At 42.0% G+C, this 24,570-nt stretch overlaps 1 protein-coding gene across 4 annotated transcripts in view; it reads left to right on the top strand.

The window, feature by feature from the left end:
• The window catches only part of UHRF2 (ubiquitin like with PHD and ring finger domains 2), a 163,322-nt gene that overhangs the window by 119,955 nt on the left and 18,797 nt on the right, over nucleotides 1-24,570 (top strand). For all 4 annotated transcript variants that reach the window (XM_039545346.1, XM_039545345.1, XM_039545347.1 and 1 more), the window contains one exon: nucleotides 13,204-13,308. In XM_039545346.1, the coding sequence (XP_039401280.1) occupies nucleotides 13,204-13,308 (105 nt within the window). The remainder of the gene's footprint in view (nucleotides 1-13,203; nucleotides 13,309-24,570) is intronic.

Here is a 24,570-nt window from a genome sequence, read left to right as displayed (position 1 = left end):
CAGTCATTTGTCTGCTTCATTATTTACCACTCCCCTAATTTTGTGTCACCTGCAAACATTATCAGTGGTGATTTTTTTTCCCCCTAGGTCATTGATGAAACACACTCACTCAATGATGATTCCCTGTTTACAGTTACATTTTGAGCCCCATCAGTTAGCCAGTTTTTAATCCATTTAATGTTTGCCATGTTAATTTTATATTCTAGTTTTTTAATCAAAATATTGTATGGTACCAAGTTCAAACACCTTACAGAAATCTAAGTATATTACATCAACCCTATTACCTTTAGCAACGAAACCTGTAATCGCATAAAAAAATTAATTCAAGCTATTTATACATTAAAGCTATTTACCATTTACTTGTATATTCCCTGAAAATTCATTCAGTACTCCGTGTAACCTGTTAGTTTAGGAAGGATTCACTGTATTATTCATAATAAAGAGGTTGAATTCTTTTTAAGGGCAAAAATAAACTTTAACTATGCAGTTGTGACAGTTCCTCTGTGGTAGCAGTGTGGCAGGTGAATGCCAGTCTAATTCTACAGAACCTTCCTGACTGTGATACTGGGGTGAGCTGTACCATAGATACAGCCATCTGAGAATAATAACAAAGTTAAGTAATTTCTGTTTCGTCTAAAATTACGCTATGGCTCTCCATCTCTGTATTTTTTCACAAAAATACTTGTTGCATTTGAGTAAACCCCTTAAAACTTTTGTGAGAAAAAGTGTAATTTCCATTATGAAAGTACACTTTTGTGATATTTTGACAGACTATCATCATGTCATGTTCAAAACACACATTTATGAATAGAGTGAAAGTAAGTGGTTCAAAGTGCAATTGTATTCTGAAAAGCTGATCTATAAAAATGGAATTGCAGAGTTCTGTGTTTAATCTCTCTTGTTGACTTCCAGATCAAATATTCTCAGATTATAAATAAAAAGACAACTTTTCTAAGAATCAGTTCTGCAAATTCAAGTTGTGATCTGAGAGTCGTGTTGTATTCTTTCTGGCTTACCCATTGTCAACAGTAATGAAAATTATGCATTTGGAATTTTGTTAACAATTCTTGTTCATGGCACACAAACCAGAATAGACCCCCAGCTAATTCTCTACAGCTGTTTACCACTGGAATAAAAAGTAGTATAAATTTATTTATTTTTGGTCAGGTCAAGCAGATGAGACTTAGAACACAAACACAGGAAGCAGTATATTCAGTAAGATGGTATAATTTGTAGATAGTCACTGTAACTATAACCATATGTTAATATTTTAAATTGTTTCATACTTATTTTGTTTTTGTTTTTTAAATTCTGAAATATTTTCTATACAATCCTCCCCCCCCTTATCGTGCTCTCCAGCCTGAGACATGGGCTCCTGATAATAGATTCTTAAGAATTCAGGGCCAGCATTTTTCTCACTTTCTTCCTTTTCTTAGTTTCTCATGTAACAAACTCCTGAAGGTTCTTTAAAGATGCTACTAGTATGTGTACATACATGTGTGCACATTATACACACACACACACACACACACACACACACTGCTACCACTGTCACTTCTGTAAGGTTTTCAGATCTCTAGCTTGGGACGAAGGTGACTTAATATCACTGTTGGACCCAAGTCCTTCAGCATCAGAAGGGCCATTTTCAGGAGTATCACTTGCCAGAGGCATTAGTCCCACCCAATCTTTTTAAAACACAGCAGCCTATGGAAATGTTGCTCTGTAGTCTGGGAGTGGGAGAAACAAAATGGAGGAAAGATGACAGAAGGTAATGAGGGAAAGGATGTTTAATTGGGAAGGAAGAGAAGAAAACTATAGTGAAGGAATAAAAATAATAATAGAAGTCAGTGAGAGTACTAGAGGGGAAAAGAAGTCACAGTAGGAGAATCAGAAAAGGAAAAATGTCCAGAGATGAAAGCATGAAAATGTACATTGTAGAAAAAATGATCTGAGGGAAAACACAGACTGAGGGACAGAGACAGATTGAGAGAAAAAGGTGGGAGTGAAGAAAAAGAACAACAAAAACAAGGAATTTACAGTAAGTTACTTTATCATTAGAGTTGGCACAGGTAATGAAACTAATAGTTAAGGCTATTTTACACTTTCCATTACAGGACACTGTTTTCAGTTGGTTATAACTTTTGTCAATCTTAAAGCCTTGGAGTTGTTACTTTCCAAGTTGCGTGTTTAAAATTTTTTTTTTTTAAATCAAAGTTTAGGATAAAATGGTTCTGACAATTTCTCAGAAGAAGGGTTTTTCCGACTATTTAAAAAACAGCAACGCTTACCATTTGGTTGAGGAACTCTAGTGTCTCCATGCTTCGAAGCAGGGACTTAAACTCTGGTGGAGAGGAGGAAGGTTACCTTTGTTTCAGGGATGTGCCCTTTGGTGTTCCCATGAAAAATGCCACAGTTAGGCCAAGTTATAAGCTTCCCAGTGGTGAACACTGCTGTGACACTAGGTTTTGGAACTGAGAGCAGGGAGACTGTCTCTCTTGTGTTCTGAATGTTTCCCCCTGCTGGTGCCCAATCAGTGAGAAGGGGAAAGAGGAAGCTGCATCACTTGAATAAAGAGGGGTAAGGAATGCGGCAGTGAGGTAGAACAGGGATGAGATACCAGGGCAGGGGAGAACAGAAGCTCAGTGGGGAGCTGGGAATTGGAGCTTAGAGATACTGAGGAGCAGAGAGGGCAGAAGACAAGGGATTTGACCAAGCAAAGGGAAGACAATTAAGGAGGGTGGGAAATATGAGCAGGAGCAAAGGACAGGCAGAAGCTGAGGCGCCAGAGACAAGGGAGAGGTTCAGGAGCTGGGGAAGGGAGAGAACAGGAGCAGATATGGGGGAGAGCAGGAGCCATGAAGGTAGGAAATGGGGTGGGAACATGGACAGGATCTAGAGGTAAGAGTGAAGCCAATGGGAAGGATAGAAGCAGAAGCAAAACTGCAGGAGTGCACCTAGTCTGCTGTGCAGGAGTCAGCTGAGATGGATGCACAGCAGACTAGGTGGACAGCAGTAGGAAAAGAGACAGGGAGGTGAAGGTAGGGGCAGAAGGGAACAGAGAGTGGAGGATAGGGGCGAAGTGTCTACCACTGTTGCACACTCCCATCCAGAACCTGGACTTTAACCCAGGATTTCCGAGTCTCAACATTCTGTCAAATAACAAACTATGAAATCCAATGGCAAATTGTATAACTTTATTCACCCACTAGTGGCAAGTCCACGTAGAAAATTCTTCTAAAACTACTAGTTACTTTGTTGGCTCCAGTGGTTAAGGACTGTGCTGTGGAGCTAAAGATCCCAACCCTGCTGATAACCCCATATGATTACACAGAATGAAATTCGTTTTTTTCAAGTTTTTAAATTTTTAAAAAAACATCTGAAATAACATTATTTTAACAGTTTATTAGATGTTAGGGTTGAAAAGTCAAATACTCAAAAGTTATGAAATGCCCATGCAGCTGTTGATGTGGTCTGTAGGACCCCTGTTTTCTGCTTCATTTTTGCAGAAGTTGAAAAAGTGTGGAGAATAAGGAAGGGAACTGCAGGAAGAAAAAGAACAATCTCATGTTTAAAGGCATTTAGTAAAACTGGATTTTATCCCCGCCTTTGCCACAGAGTTCCTGTTTGAACTCTGGGCAAGTCACGTAAACCAAAATTTTCAGAGGTACTTCTGGGTACTCAGCTTGAGGTAGTCATACCTGGGGTCAGGTTTGCAGTGTGCAGGTGTGCACTGACAAAAGAAACTGAGATCAATGGGAGCAGCGCTCTGTTATCCCTAGGTACTCTGCTAGATCAGACCCTTGGCTTCTCAAGTTGTGAAACTAATGGTTGACAATTTTGGCCTTAAAATCTGTGCCTCAATTCCTCATGGGTAAAATGGGGATAATAAAACCACCTCAACACACAGGGTGTTGTGAAGAAAAATTCATAAATGTTTGTAAAGAACCAAAATGATATCAAGAGTACCATAGAAAACCCCCAAGATTTTAGCCCATGAAAGCTTATGCTCAAATACATTTGTTAGTCTCTAAGGTGCCACAAGTACTCCTGTTCTTTTTCCCCAAGGAAATTAATAATTTTTCTTCTAGTGATGGCTCCATCTGTATTCCACTGTGGGTTGCACATGTGCACTGTGTGTCCAAAGCAGGAGAATTTGAAAGCTACATCTGTTGGTCCCCGCATGCATCCTGGCTCATCTTGTGTCTCCAACTGAGAGGATAAAGGGCCAGGTGGACCGACCACCTCTCCTGTTTCTTCTCACCTCTGCATGACCTCTCTGTATCTGTTGCTTTGTCTTTGCCACCCGGAGAGTCGACTGCTCAGAGAAGTTAATCTCCTGGTCCCTTCTCAAGATATACATTCCCTCCAGCAGCACCTCTCGAGGGAGGCACACAAATCCTAATCCCCCCCCCCCCCATTGTTCCGAAGAGGAAGATGCACTGGATCTGGCGGTTCCACTGGATCCAGCAAGACTACTGTCATCATCTGTGGACAAAGTGTGCCCCTTCTTCCCCTCCCCCATTTTCCCCCACCCCCACCTCTGATGAGGTCAGACAGTTCCAGGATCATCTTTGTAGAGTTGCTGGTGAACTTCAGATTCCCCTGGAAGAAGATCAGGAATCCCAGCACAAACTCCTGGATGTCCTCAATTCACCTGGATCCAACAAAATAGTATTCCCTGTTAATGAGGTTATAATGGAGCCAGGTAGGGCTGTTGGTACACCCCTACTACCTTTGACACCAGCCCCAATAGGGTGAAAAAAACATTGATATACCAGCTAGAGTTTTGTTTTTTCACCCCCTCCCAACTCTTTTGTAGTCCAAGCGCCTTCTGAAAGGGCTAGACAGCAACACCCAGGGTCTGCCCCTGCAGACAGAGGGCAAACATCTAGACCTATTGGGGAGAAAGGTCTTTTAGTCATGTCGCCTCCAATTCAGGATAGCCAACTACTAGGTACTATTGGCCAAATACAACTTCCTGAACTATTCCAAGCTGGCAGAGTTCACTGATGGTCTTCTACAACAGGATAGAGCTTGTTTCCAGGCGGTGATAGACAAAGGAAAACTAGTAGTGAAGACTGCTCTCCAATCCACAGTCAATGCTGTGGACATCACCTCTAGAGCCATGGTTACAGTCATTGTTATGCACAGAGAGTCATGGCTCTATGTGTCGGTTCCGTAGAGAGGTTGAGAATACTGTGAAGGTCCTACCCTTTGATGAATCAGAGGTATTCAGTCAGAATATGGACCCTTGGCTACCCCCTTCTTTCCAAGAGGAAGATCCATCGACAGTCATCTAGACCTAGACTCATGGCTCAGCAATTTTTGTATCCAAGGCCCTTCAAACCACCATATAAAAGATTCAAAGGACCCATTTCCCTACATGTGAGGCAACAGGCTTGGTATCCCAATCTCAATCCCCTGACCATGTGTCATTTTTTAATGGGAACTTGAGGCTGTGAGACCCTAAATCCAACATCGCCTGACCTTCACATGCCATTTGGAGGTTGTCTAGCACTGTTTCTCAACACCTAGAGTGCATTAACCGCAGACCAGTGAGTGCTGAACGACATCTGCTTTGGCTGTGCAATCGAGTTTGCATCTCTACCTCCTCTCCTGTTTTAGATTGAGAAGTAATAGTACTGAGGAGGGACATGTTCTAAGAGAGAGTGACTTTTACTCAACTTATTTCCTTATATCCAAAAAAGAAGGGTGCATGGAGACCAATTCGCAACCCACGCCACCTCAAACGCTTCATTTGCAAACTCAAATTTCATATGGTGTCACTGCCTTCTGGGGAAGGATATGTGATCTACAGTTCTCGATATGAAGGATGCCAACTTTCATGTATATATTCATCTCCCCACAGACATTTCCTCAGATTTGTAGTAGGCCCAGACCATTTTCAGTATAGATTACGTCCCTTTGGCCTAGTGACCAGAGTCGTCTTCAAAGTATTTGCTGTAGCGGCAGCTCACGCTAGACACCTGGGTCTTCTTGTCTTCCCCTACCTTGACAACTAGCTCCTTGTTGCTAAGTCACCATAAGAGGCCCATGTGTTAACTCCTAACAATGCTATACCTCCTCTCTTCCCTGAAAAATCTGTTCTGAAACCCAGGAATTCCCTGGACTTCTTTGGGGCCATCCTGGATTTGGTCACTGCAAGAGCGTACTTCCCCAAAGGCAGGTTTCAGACCATGAACAGCATTATAGCCCAGATCACAAACAGCCCTTGAATACTGATTAGGACTTGCCTCTCTCTCTCCTGGGGCATTTGGTCTCCAGCACTCAGATCACTCCATTAACAAGACTTTATCTTCCTTGCCTTCAAGCATGGCTTGAGTCAGTATACTCTCCAAACTGCCACCCCATGAGCTTGATGGCAACAGTCACTGCAAAGGTGGTTTCTTCCCTACTGTGGTGGATTAATCTTCGATAAGCATCCCCTTTCTCCCCTCCTCTCCAGACAGGACCATTGCCACATATACATCTCATTTTGTTTGGGGAGCCCACATGGACAAACATATAACACAAGGCATCTGTATGCCACAGGAGTCGATATTCTGCAGTTATGAGCAGTCCAAAAGGCATTTGAAGCCTTTTTTCCATTCATCCATGCTCAACACATCCTGTTACTTTCTGACAATGTCACAACTGTCCTGTATATCAACAAGCAGTGAGATGTGAGATCCATCTCCCTATGCGCAGAATCGGTCAGCTTGTGGAACTGGGGTATCAGCAAACAAATCACCCTATCAGCAGCCTGCCTTCCCAGGAAACAAAATATTCTCATGGACTCCCTCAGTAGGCATTTGCAGTCAACCACGAGTGGGACCTCCATGATTCAGTGCGTGCAGCATCTTCAATCTACGGGGAACACCAACTTGGGATCTGTTTGCCTATGTAGTGAACAGAAAATGCACCACCTACTGCTCCAAAAGAGCCCTAGGTTACCACGCCCAAGGTGGCACTTTATTTCTCCCTAGTTCAGATCAACTGAACTATTCATTCCCTCCACTGCCATTCCTCCCACGAGTTCTATGCAAAATCAGTCAAAGCATGAGTTAACCTGATCACCCCTTACTGGCCCAGACAATATTGGTTCCCAAGTCTTCTGAGCATGTTATCCTGAGTACTGATGATTCTCCCAACGTTTTCCAAGCTCCTGACTCAGCAGAACAACAAGATCAAGCACCACCATCAGCATTGTTTCACCTCAGGCTTGGATTTTGGATGGGCATCATCCTTAGAACATTCATGTTCTACAGCCATATGAGTAGGGCCCGATCAAATTCACAGCCCTGAAAAACATGTCATGGACCGTGAAATCTGGTCTTTTGTGTGCTATACAGATTTCATGGAGGAGACGAGCGTTTCTCAAATTGGGGGGCCTGACCCAAAAGGGAGTTGCAGGGGGATTGCAAGGTTATTTTATGGGGGGGAGGGTCATGGTATTGCCACCTTTACTTCTGCGCTGCTGTCTTCAGAGCTGGGCATCTGGAGAGTGGCAGCTGCTGACTGAGGGCCCAGCTCTGCAGGCAGCAGTGTAGAAGTAAGGGTGGCAATACCATACCATGTCATCCTTACTTCTGCGCTGCTGCTGGCGGTGGCTCTGCTTTCACAGCTGGACTCCCAGCCAGCAGCCGCTGCTCTTCAGCTGCCCAGCTCTGAAGGCAGTGCCACTTACAGCAGCAACAGTGCAAAAATAAGGGTAGCAGTACTGTAACCCCTCCCTTCCCCCAAATAACCTTGTAACTCCCAACAACTCCTTTTTGGGTCAGGACCCTACAATTACAACACCATGACATTTCTGATTTAAATAGCTGAAGTCGTCTTGATAACAGCTTTTACATATGTTAAGGGCTGTTATAAGGTCCTCCTTCAGTAATCTTTTCTCAAGCATAAACATGCCAATTTTTAGCCTTTCTCATAGGTCAGGTTTTCTAAACCCTATATTTATTTTTTGCTCTCTCCAATTTGTCCACATCTTTCCTAAAATGTGGTGCCCAGAAGTGGATGCAGTACTCGAGCTGAGACCTCCACAGTGCCGAATAGAGTTTTAAAATCATAGAACTGGAAGGGACCTTGAGAGGTCATCTAGTCGAGTCCCCTGCACTCAAGACAGGACTAAGTATTATTTATACCATCCCTGACAGGTGTTTGTCCAACCTGCTCTTAAAAATCCCCAATGATGGAGATTCTACAACCTCCCTAGGCAATTTATTCCAGTGCTTAACCACTCTGACAGTTAAGAAGTTTTTTCCTAATGTCCAAGTTAAACCTCCCTTGCTGCAATTTAAGCCCATTGCTTCTTGTCCTGTCCTCAGAGGTTAAGAACAAATTTTCTCCCTCCTCCTTGTAACAACCTTTTATGTACTTGAAAACTGTTGTCATGTCCCCCCTCAGTCTTCTCTTCTCCAGACTAAACAAACCCAGTTTTTTCAATCTTCCCTTGTAGGTCATGTTTTCTAGATCTTTAATCATTTTTGTTGCTCTTCTCTGGACTTTCTGCCTACTCCGTCCTCGGTCTTCCTCTCGCTTCTAATGTATTTGTAGAATGTTCTCTTGTTTCCTTTTATGTCCCTAGCTAGTTTGATCTCATTTTTTGCCTTGGCTTTTCTAATTTTGTCCTGACATACTTGTATTTGTTGATATTCATCCTTTATAATTTGGCCGAGTTTCTACTTTTTGTAGGACATTGAAGATCTCCTGGTTAAGCCAGGGTGGTTTCTTGCCATACTTCCAATTTTTCCTGTGCAGTGGGATAGTTTGCTCTTGTGTCCTTAATGTCACTTTGAAAAACTGCCAACTGTCTTCAGTTGTTTTTCCCCTTAGACTTGCTTCCCATGGGATTTTACCTACCAACTCCCTGAGTTTGCTAAAGTCTAACTTCTTGAAATCCAGTGTCTTTATTTTGCTGTTCTCCCGCCTACCATTCCTTAGAATCATGAACTCTACCATTTCATGATCACTTTCACTCAAGTTGCCTTCCACTTTCAAATTCTCAAACAGTTCCTCCCTATTTTGTCAAAATCAAATCTAGAACAGCCTTCCCCCAGTAGCTCTCTTCACCTTGTGAAATAAAAAATTTGTCTCCAGTACATTCCAAGAACTTGTTAGATAATCTGTGCCCTGCTGTGTTATTTTCCCAACAGATGTCTGGGTAGTTGAAGTCCACCATCACCACTAAGTCCTGAGTTGGCCAGTTATCTCCTGTGTCTTTCATATGTAACTCCTGTAATACACTCCAGAATTATGTTCATGTTCTTCACAACTGCATCATGTTGACTCATATTCCATTTGTGATCCATGATAAACCCCCAGATCCTTTTCAGTAGTACTACTACCTAATCATTTTGTAGTTATGCATTTGATTTTTTTCCTTTCTAAAACTAGTACTTTGCACTTGACCTTTTTAAATTTCATCTTGTTAATTTCAGACCAATTCTTTAATTTGTCAAGGTTATTTTGAATTGTAATCCTGTCCTCCAAAGTGTTTGAAACCCCTCCCAGCTTGGTGTCATCCTTAGATTTTTATAAGATTAGTCTCTGTTCCATTATCCAAGTCATTACTGAAAATATTGAATAATAGCAGACCCCAGAATGACCTGTGCTGGATCCACTAGATACATCTTCCCAGTTTGAGAGCAAACCACTGATAAGTACTTTTTGAGTATAGTCTTTCAACTAGTTGTGCACCTATTTTATAGTAATTTCATCTAGACCACATTTCCCTAGTGTGCTTATGAGAATGTGACGTGAGACTATGTCAGAAGCCTTACTAAAATCAAGGTATATCATGTCTACTGCTTTTTCTCTAGCCACTAGTCACAGAAGTAAATTAGGTTGGTTTGCCATGATTTGTTCTTGACACATCCATGCTGATTATTATCACCCTATTATCCTCAAGGTGCTCTGAAAAATTGGTTGTTTAATAATTTGTTCCAGTATCTTTCCAAGTATCAAAGTTACACTGACTGGATTATAATTTCCTGAGTTGGCTTTGTTCCTCTTTTTAAAGATAGGTACTGTGCTTTCCCTTCTCCGTACTATGAGACCTCACCTGTCCTACATAAATTCTTGAAGATAATTGCTAATGATTACGAGCCTGCTTCAGCTAGTCCCTTAAGTACTCTAGGATGAATTGTGTCAAGCCCTGCTGACTAGAATACATCTAAACTATCTAAATATTCTTTAACCTGGTCTTTCCCTGTTTTGGCTTGCGTTCCTTTCCTCTTGTTGCTGTGGTCATCATTGACCTTTCTAGTGAAGACTCAAGCAAAATGGGCATTAAGCACCTTTGCTTTCTTGATGTCATCCATTTTTTGGCTCTCTTTTCCAGCTACATAAAGAACTTGCACTTACATTGAGAGCAAGAGAAAGATCAATTTATAGAATCTCCTCTTATTGCCTTTTATGTCCCTTACTAGGTGTAGCTCATTTTGTGTTTTAACCTGTCTGCTTTTGTCCCTATGAGCTTGTGTTATTCTTTTGCACCGATCCTTAGCACTTTTTTCATGTTTCTGCTTTTTATAGGATTCCTTTTTGATTAAAGAGCGCCTCTTGGAGCCATGTTGGCCTCTTATTATCTTGTCTTTGCATTGGAATAGCTTGCTGTTATGCCTTTATATTGTCTGTTTGTGAATTGCTGGCTCTTGAACTCCTTTTTCCCTTAGATTTTCTTTATGGGACCTCTCTGATTTTGTTCAGTGTGGGTTTTTTTAGTCCATTGTCCTTATTCTGCTGCGCTTGCTCCTTTCTTTCCTTAGAACCATGAAATCTGTCATTTTGTGATCCCTGTCACCCAAAGTGCCTTCCACCTTAAAATTGACAAGCAAGTCGTCTTTGTTGGTCAGAATCAACAGGGGAGGGGATAGCTCAGTGGTTTAAGCATTGGCCTGCTAAAACCAGGGTTGTGAGTTCAGTCCATGAGGGGGCCATTTAGGGATCTGGGTCAAACTCAAATCTAAAATGGCTGTCCTCCTGGTTACCTCCTACTCTTTCTGAAACAAAAGTTTTTCCTCAACACATTCCAATAACTTATTGGAAAGTTTGTGTTTTGCCATGTTACTTTTCCAGCAGATGTCTAGGATTACTGCCAGGGCTTGTGTTTTGGATATTTCTGTTGTTTGTTCTAGAAATGCCTCCATCTCCTTTTCCTGATTTGGTGGTCTATAGTAATCCCTTATCTTGACATCACTCCTATTTTTGCCCATTTTATCTTTGCCCAGAGATTTTCAACTAGTCTGTTTCTGACCTCCTTCTGGACCTTGGAATAAATGTATATGTTCTTGATATATAATGCAACACCACTTCTCTTTCTTTCCTCTGCCTGTTCTTCCTGAACAAGTTATACCCCTCTGTACCAATATTTCATTCAAGATTTATCCCAACAAAGTCTCTGTGATGCCAATTATGTCATAATTTAGCTTATGTAGAAATACTTCCAGTTCTTGTTTATTCCCCATCCTCTTTGCATTTGTGTATAAGACATCCTAAGATGTTGAGCAGATTCCCTCCCTGATCTCACTCATGCTCCTGTGATCCTATTGTAATTTTCCATGTCCCCCCTACCCCAATATCTAGCTGTCCATTAGGGTTGCTTTTCCTATGCTTACCTGTGTAGTTTTGTCACTTGTGACCTTTGAACTTAGTTTAAAGCCCTCCTCAGTAGGTTGGCAGGTTGGTACATGAAGATCCTTTCCCCCTTATTGGTCAGTTGGACCCCATCTCTTACTAATAGACCTCCTTCCTAGAACAGCAACCTTGGGTGAGGTAGCCAAAGCCTTCCCATTGATGCCATCTATGCAGCCATGCATTCATCTCCAGGATATGTCTCTCTACTTAGGCCCTGACTCTCAACTGGGTGGATGGATGAAAACACAATCTGTGTCCTCGACGCCTTCATCCTCAATCCCAGAGTCCTGTATTTACTGCTGATCTGCTCAGGATCATACCTGGTAGCATTATTAGTGCCCATGTGGATGAGCAGCCTGGGATAGGGGTTGGGGGATGATTTAGTCTTGGCAACCTTTCTGTGACATCTCTGATATGGGCTCCATGCAGACAGCACACCTCTGGGATGCTATATCAGGTGGGCATATGGATGTCTGTCTCCCTCAGAAGGGAATCACTGACCACCAGCACCCTGCTTTCTTTTCTGGGGTGTGGTGAATGTGAGCTTCCCAGCATTGAGAGAAGATGGCTCCTCCTCCTTAGCTATTGGGGTCTGCTCCTTCCCTCCTGTTGCCAGTACTGCATACTGGATCTTGACCGTGATGGATGGGGGACTTGGATGGGGGTGAAGCACTGTCTACTGCCCAAGGTGACCGGCAACCTGTCTCCTCCCTATAGAGCTGCCAATTCTCCTTCCTCCTCTTGTGTTGTTGTAGTCATCTGAAGTTGGTTAGTATTCTCTGTCCCAGGAGTTTCCATGTGTGTCTTGTCAATTAAGTGCTCATGCTCATAGATAGATGCTACCCAGATGAGCCACTTCCTCCTGCTGCTCACCTACCTGTTTCCTGAAGGACTCCCAACAGACACCTAACACACTAGTGGGTTCTCCTGCCAGACCATGTTCTGAGCAAGTCAAGACAGGGCCAAGGTGGAAGCTTCCAGAGTCAGGATGCCTGTCTGGCAGTGGCCCCCATAGGTGCATGCAGAGTTAGAGCTAGCTAGCAGTAGTGTTGGTGACACACGGTTTCTGTCCCACTGTGGGCTCTTCCTTGTAGAGTAGCTGCAAGTTAGGGTTCTGTGGTTTTCCTTTCCTTATCTCCCTGCTCTCCTTTTGCTGGCAGACTCAACTAGCTAATTCTCTTAGTCTTACCAGCCACATCACCCATAGTCTCATCACCCCTAGTCTCACCAGCCACATGTCTTACCAGTTATTGGGAGCCTGAATGCTTTTTAAAGCTGGGCCTCACATAGTGCTGGAATGGGTGATTCAACCCCTCTCTCTCAGCCACCTCTAATCACTGCTCAGTGAATTGGGCCCTAGACTGCCTTTGTGACTTCGTTCCTCCTAAAAATACATAAAATCCTCTCTTCCTCAAGCAGTTTCTTATTAACCTTTTATGCAGACTGCCTCTTCACATAGAATTATACTTCATTAAACAATAAATGAATTGTTAAAAATGAATATTGTTGGCCAGTTGCTTTAGGAAGTTATCTTAAAGATTTGCTCCATTTATTTTATTACCAAAGGTGAGTGAAGCAGGCGTTCACAGACCCCATGTTGGCGGAATCCATGGACGGAGTAATGATGGAGCTTATTCACTTGTGCTGGCCGGAGGATTTGAAGATGAAGTGGTATGTTTTTTATCCAAACCAATGTCAAGACTTCTGTTTTATGAATGTGGAGAGTTAAGTTCATTGCTGTTCCTAAAGTTAACCCTCATAAACAAGGTGTGAGCTCACAGAATAATAAATATTAACTATTATTTAACTTATTGTTTTAATTTAAACAAAAATATATGTTTAAAAATATATCCTTAAAATATATGGTTATTGATAACAGAAGACAACTTCGTGTTCTAATGTAAAGCACTTTAATTACAGCTGAATTTTAGTTTATTCACAAATGCTAATTGTTAATATTCTTATATAGTCTGGATTTATTATCAGCATGTAAAATGTGATGAGCCGGTGACAGTAGGCTTTGTAAATGATGCATTTTAGATCCTGCCCTGACCATCATCTTTATTGCTGTCAAGTTAATAAAACTGACTATCAAACAGATAATCTTGAATTTTCGGCAGTGATGCCTGTAAAATCACCACAGATCTTAATTTTAGTGAGGCTAGGATAAAAGATACAAGGTCTGATCCTGAGATGTGCAGAAGGTCCTTGTCTCCCGTTGATTTAACTGAGAGCTGAGGGCCCTCAGTACTACACAGGAAAATGTTATCACTTTGGATCATCGTGCTCAAAAAATGATGTTGGGAAATTTCTACATTGGTGACCAGTACATATCAACAGCTAAATAGAGTGACCAAGCTGTATGAAGTATTAGTCTTGTTTGTCCTTGTGTGTGAACAGATTTTCTGTAATCAAAATAATGTTTACACAGGGTACTCCCCCTCCTGCAGTTCTATGCCATCAGGTGGAATTCTGAATCATACAACAGGTGAACATAAAGCAGTAAGCATCCTGGTTTTTTAAAAAAACATAGGCAGCTGTTAAACATAGGCAGGGGAAAAGGCATTAGACAAGGAAATGAAATAAACATCCTAAATAGCATCAGAATGTTATGTATTCTTTGCCAACAGCGCTTACCCAGCCGCTGCCGCTGCGGGAGTTTGCCTCCGAAGGCATCAATGTGTCTCTGTTGGAGAAGTCACATGAGGAGGTACTTGGTGTTGGAACATTACTACATCCCTGGAGTCAACCCCAACCCAAGCCCCAGGGCACATGGCCATGGCATCCTATTGAGTCAGCTGCTATATGGTCAAAGCTGGGTAGCTGGGGGATGCTATTACTTCTGTTCTTTATTTTTGGCAGTGGTATTGATGTTTTGGAGCCTTGGTATCCCTGGCCCTATCCCCAAACTGATGGTGTGGCCAGGTGCTGCTGTAGATACTGATATTCAAGTCAAGTCATACTCTTGTGGGCTTTTTATTTAGGAAGGAGCAGAGAGGGAAAAGGGAGGGGAAGAAATATTGCAGCTGCTATTCTCAAATGTTTGTATGACTGCCAGACATGGTGCCTTTAGGCTTAGTTCCTGTAGCTCTTTAATTAAGGATACAGAGAAAAAAAAATCTTATTTAGGCGCATGTTTAGTAATAGTGCTAATTTTCTCTTCAGTAACTGCTCGCTGGCATCAACCTACACAAACCAACTTTCTGTGAATTTCCAGATGACTTCCACCTTCCCATTTTTCTCAGAGAGGGTTAAAGGAGAAAGATCTCTAACACACAAAGAAAAATTCAAACTCCTTTCTTGTCACTCTTCTACATACACCAACCATTCCCCCAACAAAACATTTCCTTAAAAATGGGTGTAGAGGCTTGGAGTCCTACCCCAGCCAGTTCACTAAACAGGACAAAGGAAAGTGGGATTAAGAGTCCAACAGGACTAATCACTTGAGCATAGTTACTTATGTGTAAGTGTTTGCAGAATTGAGTGATAAATTAATATTAGAGGCTATTTTATGGCATGTGTTTTTATAGTGTTTTTCAAATGGTTTCTACTAACCTTCAAGGTTCTTCTCCACACTCTCCTTGTGAGTATGAGCAACTGCTTATCACATGAGTGATATTTGGCTTGAAAAAAAACTTGTTGCCAGAAGTGGAAATTTACCCTTTGGCTTTCAGTTCTTATCCTTTTATGATGCACAACTGAAAGTGCCCAATTTGCAAACAAACAAATGTGCGTAACTTTGGTCACATAAATGCTGTTGAGTTTAGTGAATAAAGTTATTCAGTTGCATCAATGTGGGATCGGGCTCCAGATTTAGAAAGGGTTTTCATCAGCTTTTGCAAAATGAGCAGTAAAATGAAACTTAACAGTCTTGCTGCTTATGCTGAATTTCCATAAAGTTACATGCATCTAAAGTGTTCACATATTAATATTTTTCTTGTGATTGTCTATCCTTGTACTTCAATGGAAAGGAGTTCAGTTGCTTTAGTTATCCGATTTAAGATGCACTAATTCTAGCTACCTCTGATTTAGATTCTTATTTTTAACAAATACAGCAATCTTTCAGTCCTGTTCTTGATATTTTAAGGACTCTAGAACACTAACTTGAAGAAATTATTGCAGAATTTTTTCCATGAATTTGAGCAGTCTAAGGCCTTGTCTCGACTAAAAGGAAAAGTCGATCTAAGCTACGCAATTTGAGTTACATGAATAACGTAACTCAGATCGACGTGGCTTAGATCTACTTACCGTGGGGTCCACACTACGCGATGTCGATGGGAGGCGCTCTCCCGTTGACTCCCCTTACTCGTTTCGATCTGGTCGAGTACAGGAGTCGACCGAAGAGCAATTGGCGGTCAACTTACTGGGTCTTCACTAGACCTGCTAAATTGACTGTTGTTGCATCGGTGGCCACTCGTCGATTCCCAGTAAGTGTAGAAAAGCCCTAAGAACTACGTTCATTATGGACCAATGTTTGTCAGGAGCCAGTATGACAGATTTTAGACATTACTAATTACTGTGAGGATTTGGATCAGAATCTTCATGATTTATTCCTTTGAAAGCATCTGTGTATCCAATTCAAACTATTAAAGAAGATTCAACATCCTCTCCTTTGAGATGCCAAATTGTCAATCTGTAGTTTTTGCGGTCAGTTTTTGTGGCTTCATTGAAAGTTTAAATACTTTTTGAGTCAGGATTAAAACTGATGTTTGCTTCCTTTCAGTGTATGGACTTCAAAGTGCATTCTTCAGATGGGTTTGAGGAAGTATTAATCAAGGTGGTTAACTTAAATACTGATTCTGTGTCAACAGTTTAATCTGAATGAATTTTGTTTTTTTCCCTCAAGTGCCCTCTGCTTATTTCCATTTGTGGGATAGGCAGTTCCCATTGTTGAGTTACAGAATCTTCTGGAGAGCAGTGTGCATTGAGGTCACTTATCCCTCCCTCTCCCTCCTCTGTGGGCAATTCTCAGGTTATTGGAGGAGTGCTCCCAACTGCTCCTGGGTTCCTTCTTAACTTCCAAAGGTTCAGTGAGCTCATATCACACACAGTGTCCTCAATTCATTCCTTGTCAGTTTTTCCTTTTCTTCTGCCTTCTTGGGGCTATTTTTATTTTAGTTATTTAGATTCTCAGTTAATTAACACAGGTTTCTTAATTTAAGAACAAAAAAGAAATTATAACCATTTGTCACGTGTGTCATCTGGACACACATGGAGCAGGAGGGCTTCCACACCCTGCTGATGAGGAAGCTCGTCAAGTCCCAGAAACGAAGTCTGGCAATATGCAAGTCCATCATTGACTTTAGAGATTCACTAGGCAAGTGATTCTATTTCCAGCTCATGCAGCATTCAGATCCATGGTCTTAACATGACTTACAAAGCCCAGTACTGAGATTCCAGCACAGTAGATACAGCAGCGGGGTCCCTGGATCTGTCCAGGTCAACCTAATCCAGCAGTCCCTGAATACCTATAGGTAGACCCAGTTCATTGCTGAGGTCCTGGAACTGTTGACATGCTGCCAGGGTTCTGGCACCATCAATTTCAGTGAATCAGAAGTGATTTGGTGCCCTCTGTAAAAGGCACTAAGGTCTCTAGATCCCTCTAGGTCAACCAAGTCAGTTGCCTAGGATCTGGCAGGATAGAATGTGGTGAAGTACTTGATGAAGTCATTGGGTACCCCCTTTGTACATGGCATTAACTTCCCCACAACAGTCTGAATCATGCAAGTCCAGTTCTAAGGATTTGGCACTATTGGCTGGTGTACCACTTGCTTGAAGTGATCTAGCATGAGTATAAGTGGTGTTTGTTCTCTGGATCCATCTGGATTGATAGTCTGGTGCTGAGGATCTGGCACAATTGACTCTGGTGAAACACTTGCATGAAATGATTCAATGCACAATGGAAGCAGTGTTGGATTAAGGGTCACTTGCTCAACAGATGGGTCTAACATTTTTTAAGACAAAACACTCAGCGAGTAGTGATCAGTTACTCACAAGAGGGAAGTTGATCAGGACGACTTCATCAGTCACCTCCAGCATTGGACAGCTTCAATGTTCCATTGTTACACAAACTTATAAATAACTTTTTGTTGTCTTTTCTTATACATATGCATTATTAGTCTCTTATTTCCATACTAACTCCCCTCCCCCAGCAGGCTTATTGTTAGTTCAAATCAGTCTTCTAGCTTTTTAGTACTTTATCTTTTCTTGTTCTCACAGACAGGATTGCTCTGCAGTTTCTTATACATGCATAAAACTAAACATGATTACTCGGCAAGTTCTTACATGAACACAGTTCTATTTATTTTTATGCTGTTAAATGATATCAGAACAGACTCTTAAAATCCACAGCAGGCTTCTGTCAGGCGTAAATATTCCTTCATTCCCAACAAATGGCCCTAAGGTCCCTGGTTCTATTGGTGTCAAAGATACAGCAACATGATTCAGAAAAAAACTAGTTGAAGTGTCTCTGTACCTAACTCTAGTGTTAGGATCCTCCTATTCATCTGAGTTAACTTAGATTGATGCCAAAGATACAGCACTATAACTTAGGTAAACCACTGTTCAAACTGGTTTGCTGTCCCCAATGTGCAGGTCTCCAGGTTTGCTCAGTTAAACCCAGTCCAGTGCTGTACTGGTGACAGCTCTAAGTATTAGGGAAGTTTAAGGATAAATCTACTTCCACTTTTTTGGTGTGGAAGTTCATGAATATCAAATAGTGGCTGTGCTTCCCCATCAGATAGACAGTGCTTTCATGGTCTAACAATATGATGTATGCAGAGCAGAACCTCTGTTACTATCAGTGAATGGGGATGCCAACAGGCTCCAGCAAATGTTGTAAATTAACAGGGTCATCCAGACTTGCTGGTCTGAAAGCTTTGCAATGTAGTATTGTCAGTTATCTTTTTAGTAAAGCACTCCATTTATGAAAAGGATATTAGAACTGAAAAAGAGATGTTGAAGGGGGTAGTTGTAGTGTCTTTCTGAGAATGGCATGCCTATATTTTTATTACATGGTTTATTTGTTAAAGGGGCTCCAAACCAGCACCCCTGAACTTTAAAGAAGTTGGATCCACATTCTGATCTTGAACTTTTGGCGAAGGATAGGACACAAACAATCTAAATTGTTGAATTGCTTGGATTCATGTGCAAACTGATTCCAGTTTTAGTAATGTGATGACTCCTCTTTTAAACAACTTCCATTCAGAAAAATAAGAAAAATCTCAAGGAGAGTGCAATCTACAGTTGTCTGCTGCTTTTACTTAAGCTATGTCTACACTGCGCACCTTACAACAGCATAGCTGTGCCGCTGGAGCCGCGCCGTTGTAAGGTGCACTGTGTAGCCATTCTTTATCACCCGGTGAGAGCTCTCCCGGCAACAAAATAAAACCACCTCCAATGAAGGGCGATCACTTCGTCACCAGGAGCGTGGCTCCCACTGACGAATCGCTGTCCACACGAGCGCTTTTCATTGTTACAACATTTGTCCTTCAGGGGAGTGTTTGGTTTTTTCCACGTCCCTGAGCGACAGAAGTTTTAATGATAAAAATGACAGTGTAGACAAAGCCTTGGTCAACATTTTCAGAGTTTAGAGCCACCTCCTTACCAGCCAATAATACTTTTTCTGTTCTGAAGCCTTCTTTTTAGCTGAATGTGTCCAATCTTCTGCGTGCAGTGTTGTAACCATGTCAGTCTCAGGCTGTTAGAGGGACAAGGTGGGTGAGGCGTAGTATCTTCTATTGGACCAACTTCTGTTGGTGTGAGACACAATCTTTTGAGTTTACACAGAGCTCTTTTTCAGGTTCCCCTTCCTTATGCTAGGTGGAAATCTTGGGCTTGATTCACCACTTTTTTGCTAGTGTAAAACTAGTGAATCTGGTTCTTGTATTGCATCTAAGAAGCTGGTAGAACCACGTTTTTGTTCTAGATTAGGTCTGAGTTTTTGTTAGGAAATCTGTTACTGAGCTTTGGTAATCAAGAAGAATATTTTAAAATTACTTATACTAAATTCTGCTTATTTATCTAGTTCTGTGTCTAGATTAAAGACTAAACTGAAATTTGGGTGAACTGTACAAGAGAAATTGGAGGGAGTAACAAGAAAGAGTCTAACATCTGAGTCTTGGAAAGTTAAAAAGTATAAAAGAATCAAAATTAAGTATGTAACAGGAACAAGATTGAAATAATAAGGTTTGATTTAATATATGCCATGATTCACCATGTTATAGTAAGAGATAATAAGATCATCTGAAGTTCTGAATGCCTCTCATATGCTTCTTTCAGTTCCCAATTCAGTAGGAGTTGTGGGAACTTATTCTTCACTGAACCTGCTCAGTATCTCAGGAGTGTGTCCATATTAAGACAATGCAGAATTTATGTAGTTCAGAAGTAAATTGAATTTAAAATGTGTGTTATCTCTTATAATGAGGACAATTAAGTGGTAACTTTACAGAGACAATATAAGGGGAGAGAGAGAGAGAATGCTTAAAGAAAAGAAAGGGAGATGCCAAAAAGAATTTATAGTCAATGGCAGAAAGTGCTAGTTGAAGAAAGTGGTTTCAAGCACAGAAAAGTGCAGGAGCAATGAGGGATGGATGAGTTACCTATTTAAGTTGGGAAAATAAGACTGTCCGATTTTTTTTGGTCCTATTAGAGTACATCCAGAATACAGAAAATACATTTTCTAAAGGAGGATTTCAGGCCTCCCACCCACAGATTTGTAACGTAAAACTGCTAGAGAGCTCCCTTTTGACATCTGTCATCTTCAGAATCTTTTCTTCTTCGAATAGTGTCCCTATGGGTGCTCCATTCTAGGCGTCTTTGTGTCCCTGCTCCTCGGATCGGAGTTGTGGTAGCAGTGTCCATTTGGCGTGCACATGCACTCTCCCTGTCTCATGCTCTGCTCTCTTGCTATATAGCACTGTGTGAGCAAACAGTTCCTTCTCAACTGCTCTTGGCTTGGGATGGAGCCTTAAGCAGAGCTTATTACAGAGATTCTTCTTAGTGTTTTTTCTTGCTAGTTTTTCCTTAGTAGTAATAGAGTTTGTTAGTGTTAATACATCCTTCTCTTTTCATGTAAAAAAAAAAATCACTTGTACAATAGTTATCTCCTTAGCCTATATTAGATTTCCCTAGCCCATCCCATTTGGAAAGTGAATCCTGAAAGGAGTATACCTGGTTTCCTTGGATTTAAACGTTGCCTCTTCTGTTGAGAAGCCATTCCTTGAGCAATGGCCATTCTTGCTGCATTCACAGCCTGAGAGAGGCACACATGCCTCAGAAGTGCATGTTTTGTCTCAAATTAAAATCCAGAACCAAAAAGAGCCATGAGCTGAAATTAAGACCGCTCATGATTGAAAGCTCAGTCCAACCGGCCCCAGGGCCCGGGACCTCCCCTGGACAGTGGTTCCTGTTGAGGCCGATCACATCATCATTGTCAGATCAACACTCTTCAGTGACTTAGAGGAAATCCTTAGATTCCTCTCAGAAAGTCTCGAAAAAGCAAGCTACAAGTTCGCCAAGCAGGGAATCGGCCAAGAGAAAGAGGACCCCGGGATGGTCAATAACTTCACTACTGACTGACGTGACTAGGTACCTATGAGGTTGCAGGATCCTCCCAATATCACTGGTAAGCCTAAAGACTCTAAGAGTGCAGGCTTGGGCAGAATAGTACCTTCAGGGGAAAGGAGCGGCAAAGGAAGACCCAGTTCCTCTAAAACGGCACCAATGGAGTCTTGTAAACAATTGGTATCTACTACACTGGCACCACAAAAGGCTACCGCAACACCTGTTGGCCATTCCTCGGAATGCAGAGGGCATGCAGTACTGACCGCTGTGTCTACTTCAATGGTGTCTACTCAGCTGGCCTCAATGGCTGTTCTGATACCACAGGAATTTCAAAGACTTAATGATATTGGAGACAGGCTCCTGAATCACCCTTAGTAGGCACTGGCATAATCGCAGTATGGGTTATGCCCAGGTCCCTGGATGTCCATGACTGCTCCACCCTGTTAAGTGACAAGGAAGATGATGGGGCTGACCTATACTCAGTGTCTGTACTGGGGTCTCCATTACAACACCAGGGAGCTAACCAGGTGGAAACTCATGTGCCTTCAATCTACCACCAGAGTAGAAGAGACCCACCTAGTTGGTATGGACACTGTTGGATGCTCCCACCCCTGCCTTTTCCACACCTCAATGTCCAAATTGAGACCCAAGGGTGTCATATGGACAACAATTTTTGAGGGCCTCTAGCTTACCCAAAGAGTTAAAGGAAGGCAATCTCCTGCAGCTTCATAGTCAGACCTCCTAATCCTCAAGAGGAAACCTTTGAGGAACAGAAGGAGAGACTAGACAAAGAAGCCACTCCTGTGACCAACATTTTATCATCATCTCCTGATAAGTCAGTTATGGCTCCGCCACCAACTGTGGCAGATGACTTCAAACAATTTCAAGACCTCTTTTAAGAGGGTAGCAGATTCTTTGCAATGAAGAAGTCAGTGTCACAGCACAAACTGCTTGACATCCTACAGATGTCATCAGCAAAGATTTCACTCCCCATCAATGGGCGCTGCTTGATTTGGTGAAAACTGTATGGAAGATACCAGACATGGTACCCCCAACATGTAAAAAGGCAGACAAAAAATATTATGTGCCCTCTAAAGTGGGGAGCTTTTTATTTTCTCATCCTCTAATTCACTGGTCGTTGACTCTGTTAATGAACATGGCAGATAGCTCTAGGCTAAAACGACACCATACAATAAGGACTGAAAATGACTGGATTTATTTGGACGTAAATATTCTTCAGTAAATATTCTACAATTTAGGATCACTAACTATCAAGCTCTCATGGTAAAATAAAACCATACCAATTAATTGAAATTAAATACCTTTATTGAACACATCCCGTTGGTCAGAGAGAGCAATTCCAGGCGATCGTTGCTGAGAGTCAGCTCCATGCGAGGACAGCAATGCAGGCTTCTCTGGATGCTGTTGATAGAGTTGCATTTTCCATCTTCACGGCAGTTGTTATGAGGAGAGCATCTTGGCTTCATCTCTCCGGCTTTCTAAAGAAGATACACGCCATGGTGGAGGGACCTCCCTTGTGAGGGATCTAAATTGTTCGCAGAAAGAATGGAGGAATCACTCCACATGTTGAAAGATTCTAGGGCTATGTTGCATTCTCTGGGTGTTTATACTCCAGCCCCAAAAAGAAGACTCAGTAAGTACCAGATGGCACAGAGATCCTGGCCTACTCACTTTCCTTCTCCCCAGAGACATAGGATCCTCAAAGGAAGAGGCAGAGATTACAAAAACAGAGACCAGCTGCCCCACAGTCATTGACATTTGCAACATCATACATCCAATTTTGATGTGTTGGTCGAGGCCCGGTCTCATTTGCTTCAACAATCCAAACATCTCCACCAATCTTACTACTTTTCATCAAAACTAGAAGCATATAACCTCAGACAAGTGGGTACTAGAGATTATCTCCAAGGGATATTCAATCCACTTCATATCCCTCCCTGCATCTCTTCAGGGACCTTTCTCACAAGCACCCTTAACATGAAGAAATATACCGCTTCCTAAAACTAGGTGCCAGAGAACCTGTTCCCCCACAACACAGAGGGAAGGGTTTTTATTCCAAATACTTCCTGATACAGAAAAAGAACGGTAGTTAGAAACCCATTCTGGATTTAAGGGCACTCAACTGCTTCAATACAAGACAACGTTTCAAGACTGTTACTTGGGCAGCAATAATCCCATCTCTGGGCCAAGGGGACTGGTTCTCAGCCCTCAGCCTACAAGATGCTTACTTTCATAACACAAACCACCCATCGCACAGGAGGTTCCTAAGATTTACTCTGGGTCAAGATCATTTCCAATACAAAGTGCTCCCATTCGGTCTATCATCAACACCCAGGGTGTTCATGAAAGTCCTTTCTGTGGTAGCAGCACACCCTCACAAACAAGGCATCATGATATTTCCATATCTAGATGATTGCTAGCTCAAAGTACGTACATTCACCTACACCTTGAGAGACATGAACAACTATAGCTCTATTCCTACAACTAGGTCTATAACTAAATACCCAAAAGTCCACTTTGACCCCACTGCAACAGCTGAAATTCACAAGAACCTGCTTAGATGCAATAGAGCTCAAAGCCTTCATCCCATCACATGGTTCAACATCTTAGCCAGCTTATTCTCGACAGTTCAGGCTAGTACATGGATTTCAGCCAGAACCTGTCTGCAACTACTGGGGCACGGACTGGGTGGGCACCTTTGTCATAAAGCATACAGGACTCCACATGCATTGTCTTCAAGGGTGGCTCAGAAGGTATATATCCCAAGAAGACATAATTTAAACAAACTTCTGTCAATCTCCTCAAGAATCAAAAACTAACTCAACTGGTGGGCAGATCCTCAAAGTATGTGCGGGAGTCCCCTTCACTCAACCACCCCTGTCATTGACGATGGATGGCATCCCTAATGGGATGGGGGGCCCACTTGGACACCGACACCTACACTGTTCAGGGCAAATGGTCCCCTCTCGAATCCACACTACATATCAACTTACTAGAGCTCAGAGCAGTCAAGAATGCCTGCTCACACTTCTTACCAATGATCAAAGACAAACATGTAAAGTTTATGACAGACAACATTGCATGCATGTTCTACGTAAACCACCAGGGAGGAGCAAGATCATATTCCCTATGTGCCAAGACAGTGAAAATATGGAACTGGTGCATTTGTTACCAGATCAGCATCTCAGCAACTTTACCTCCTGGGCATACAGAACACTACAGCAGATATTCTCAGCAGAAAATTTTCCAAAGATCACGAATGGGAAGTAGACACTACCATCCTTCACAACATATTCATACATTGGGGAACTCCAAAGATAGACCTGTTCGCCATAGCCAAGAACAAGA

Source organism: Mauremys reevesii, linkage group 6 (assembly GCF_016161935.1).
Source record: "Mauremys reevesii isolate NIE-2019 linkage group 6, ASM1616193v1, whole genome shotgun sequence".
NCBI lineage: Eukaryota > Metazoa > Chordata > Testudines > Geoemydidae > Mauremys > Mauremys reevesii.
Note: the sequence above shows the minus strand (reverse complement) of the source record. Positions and strands in the feature narration are given on the sequence as shown.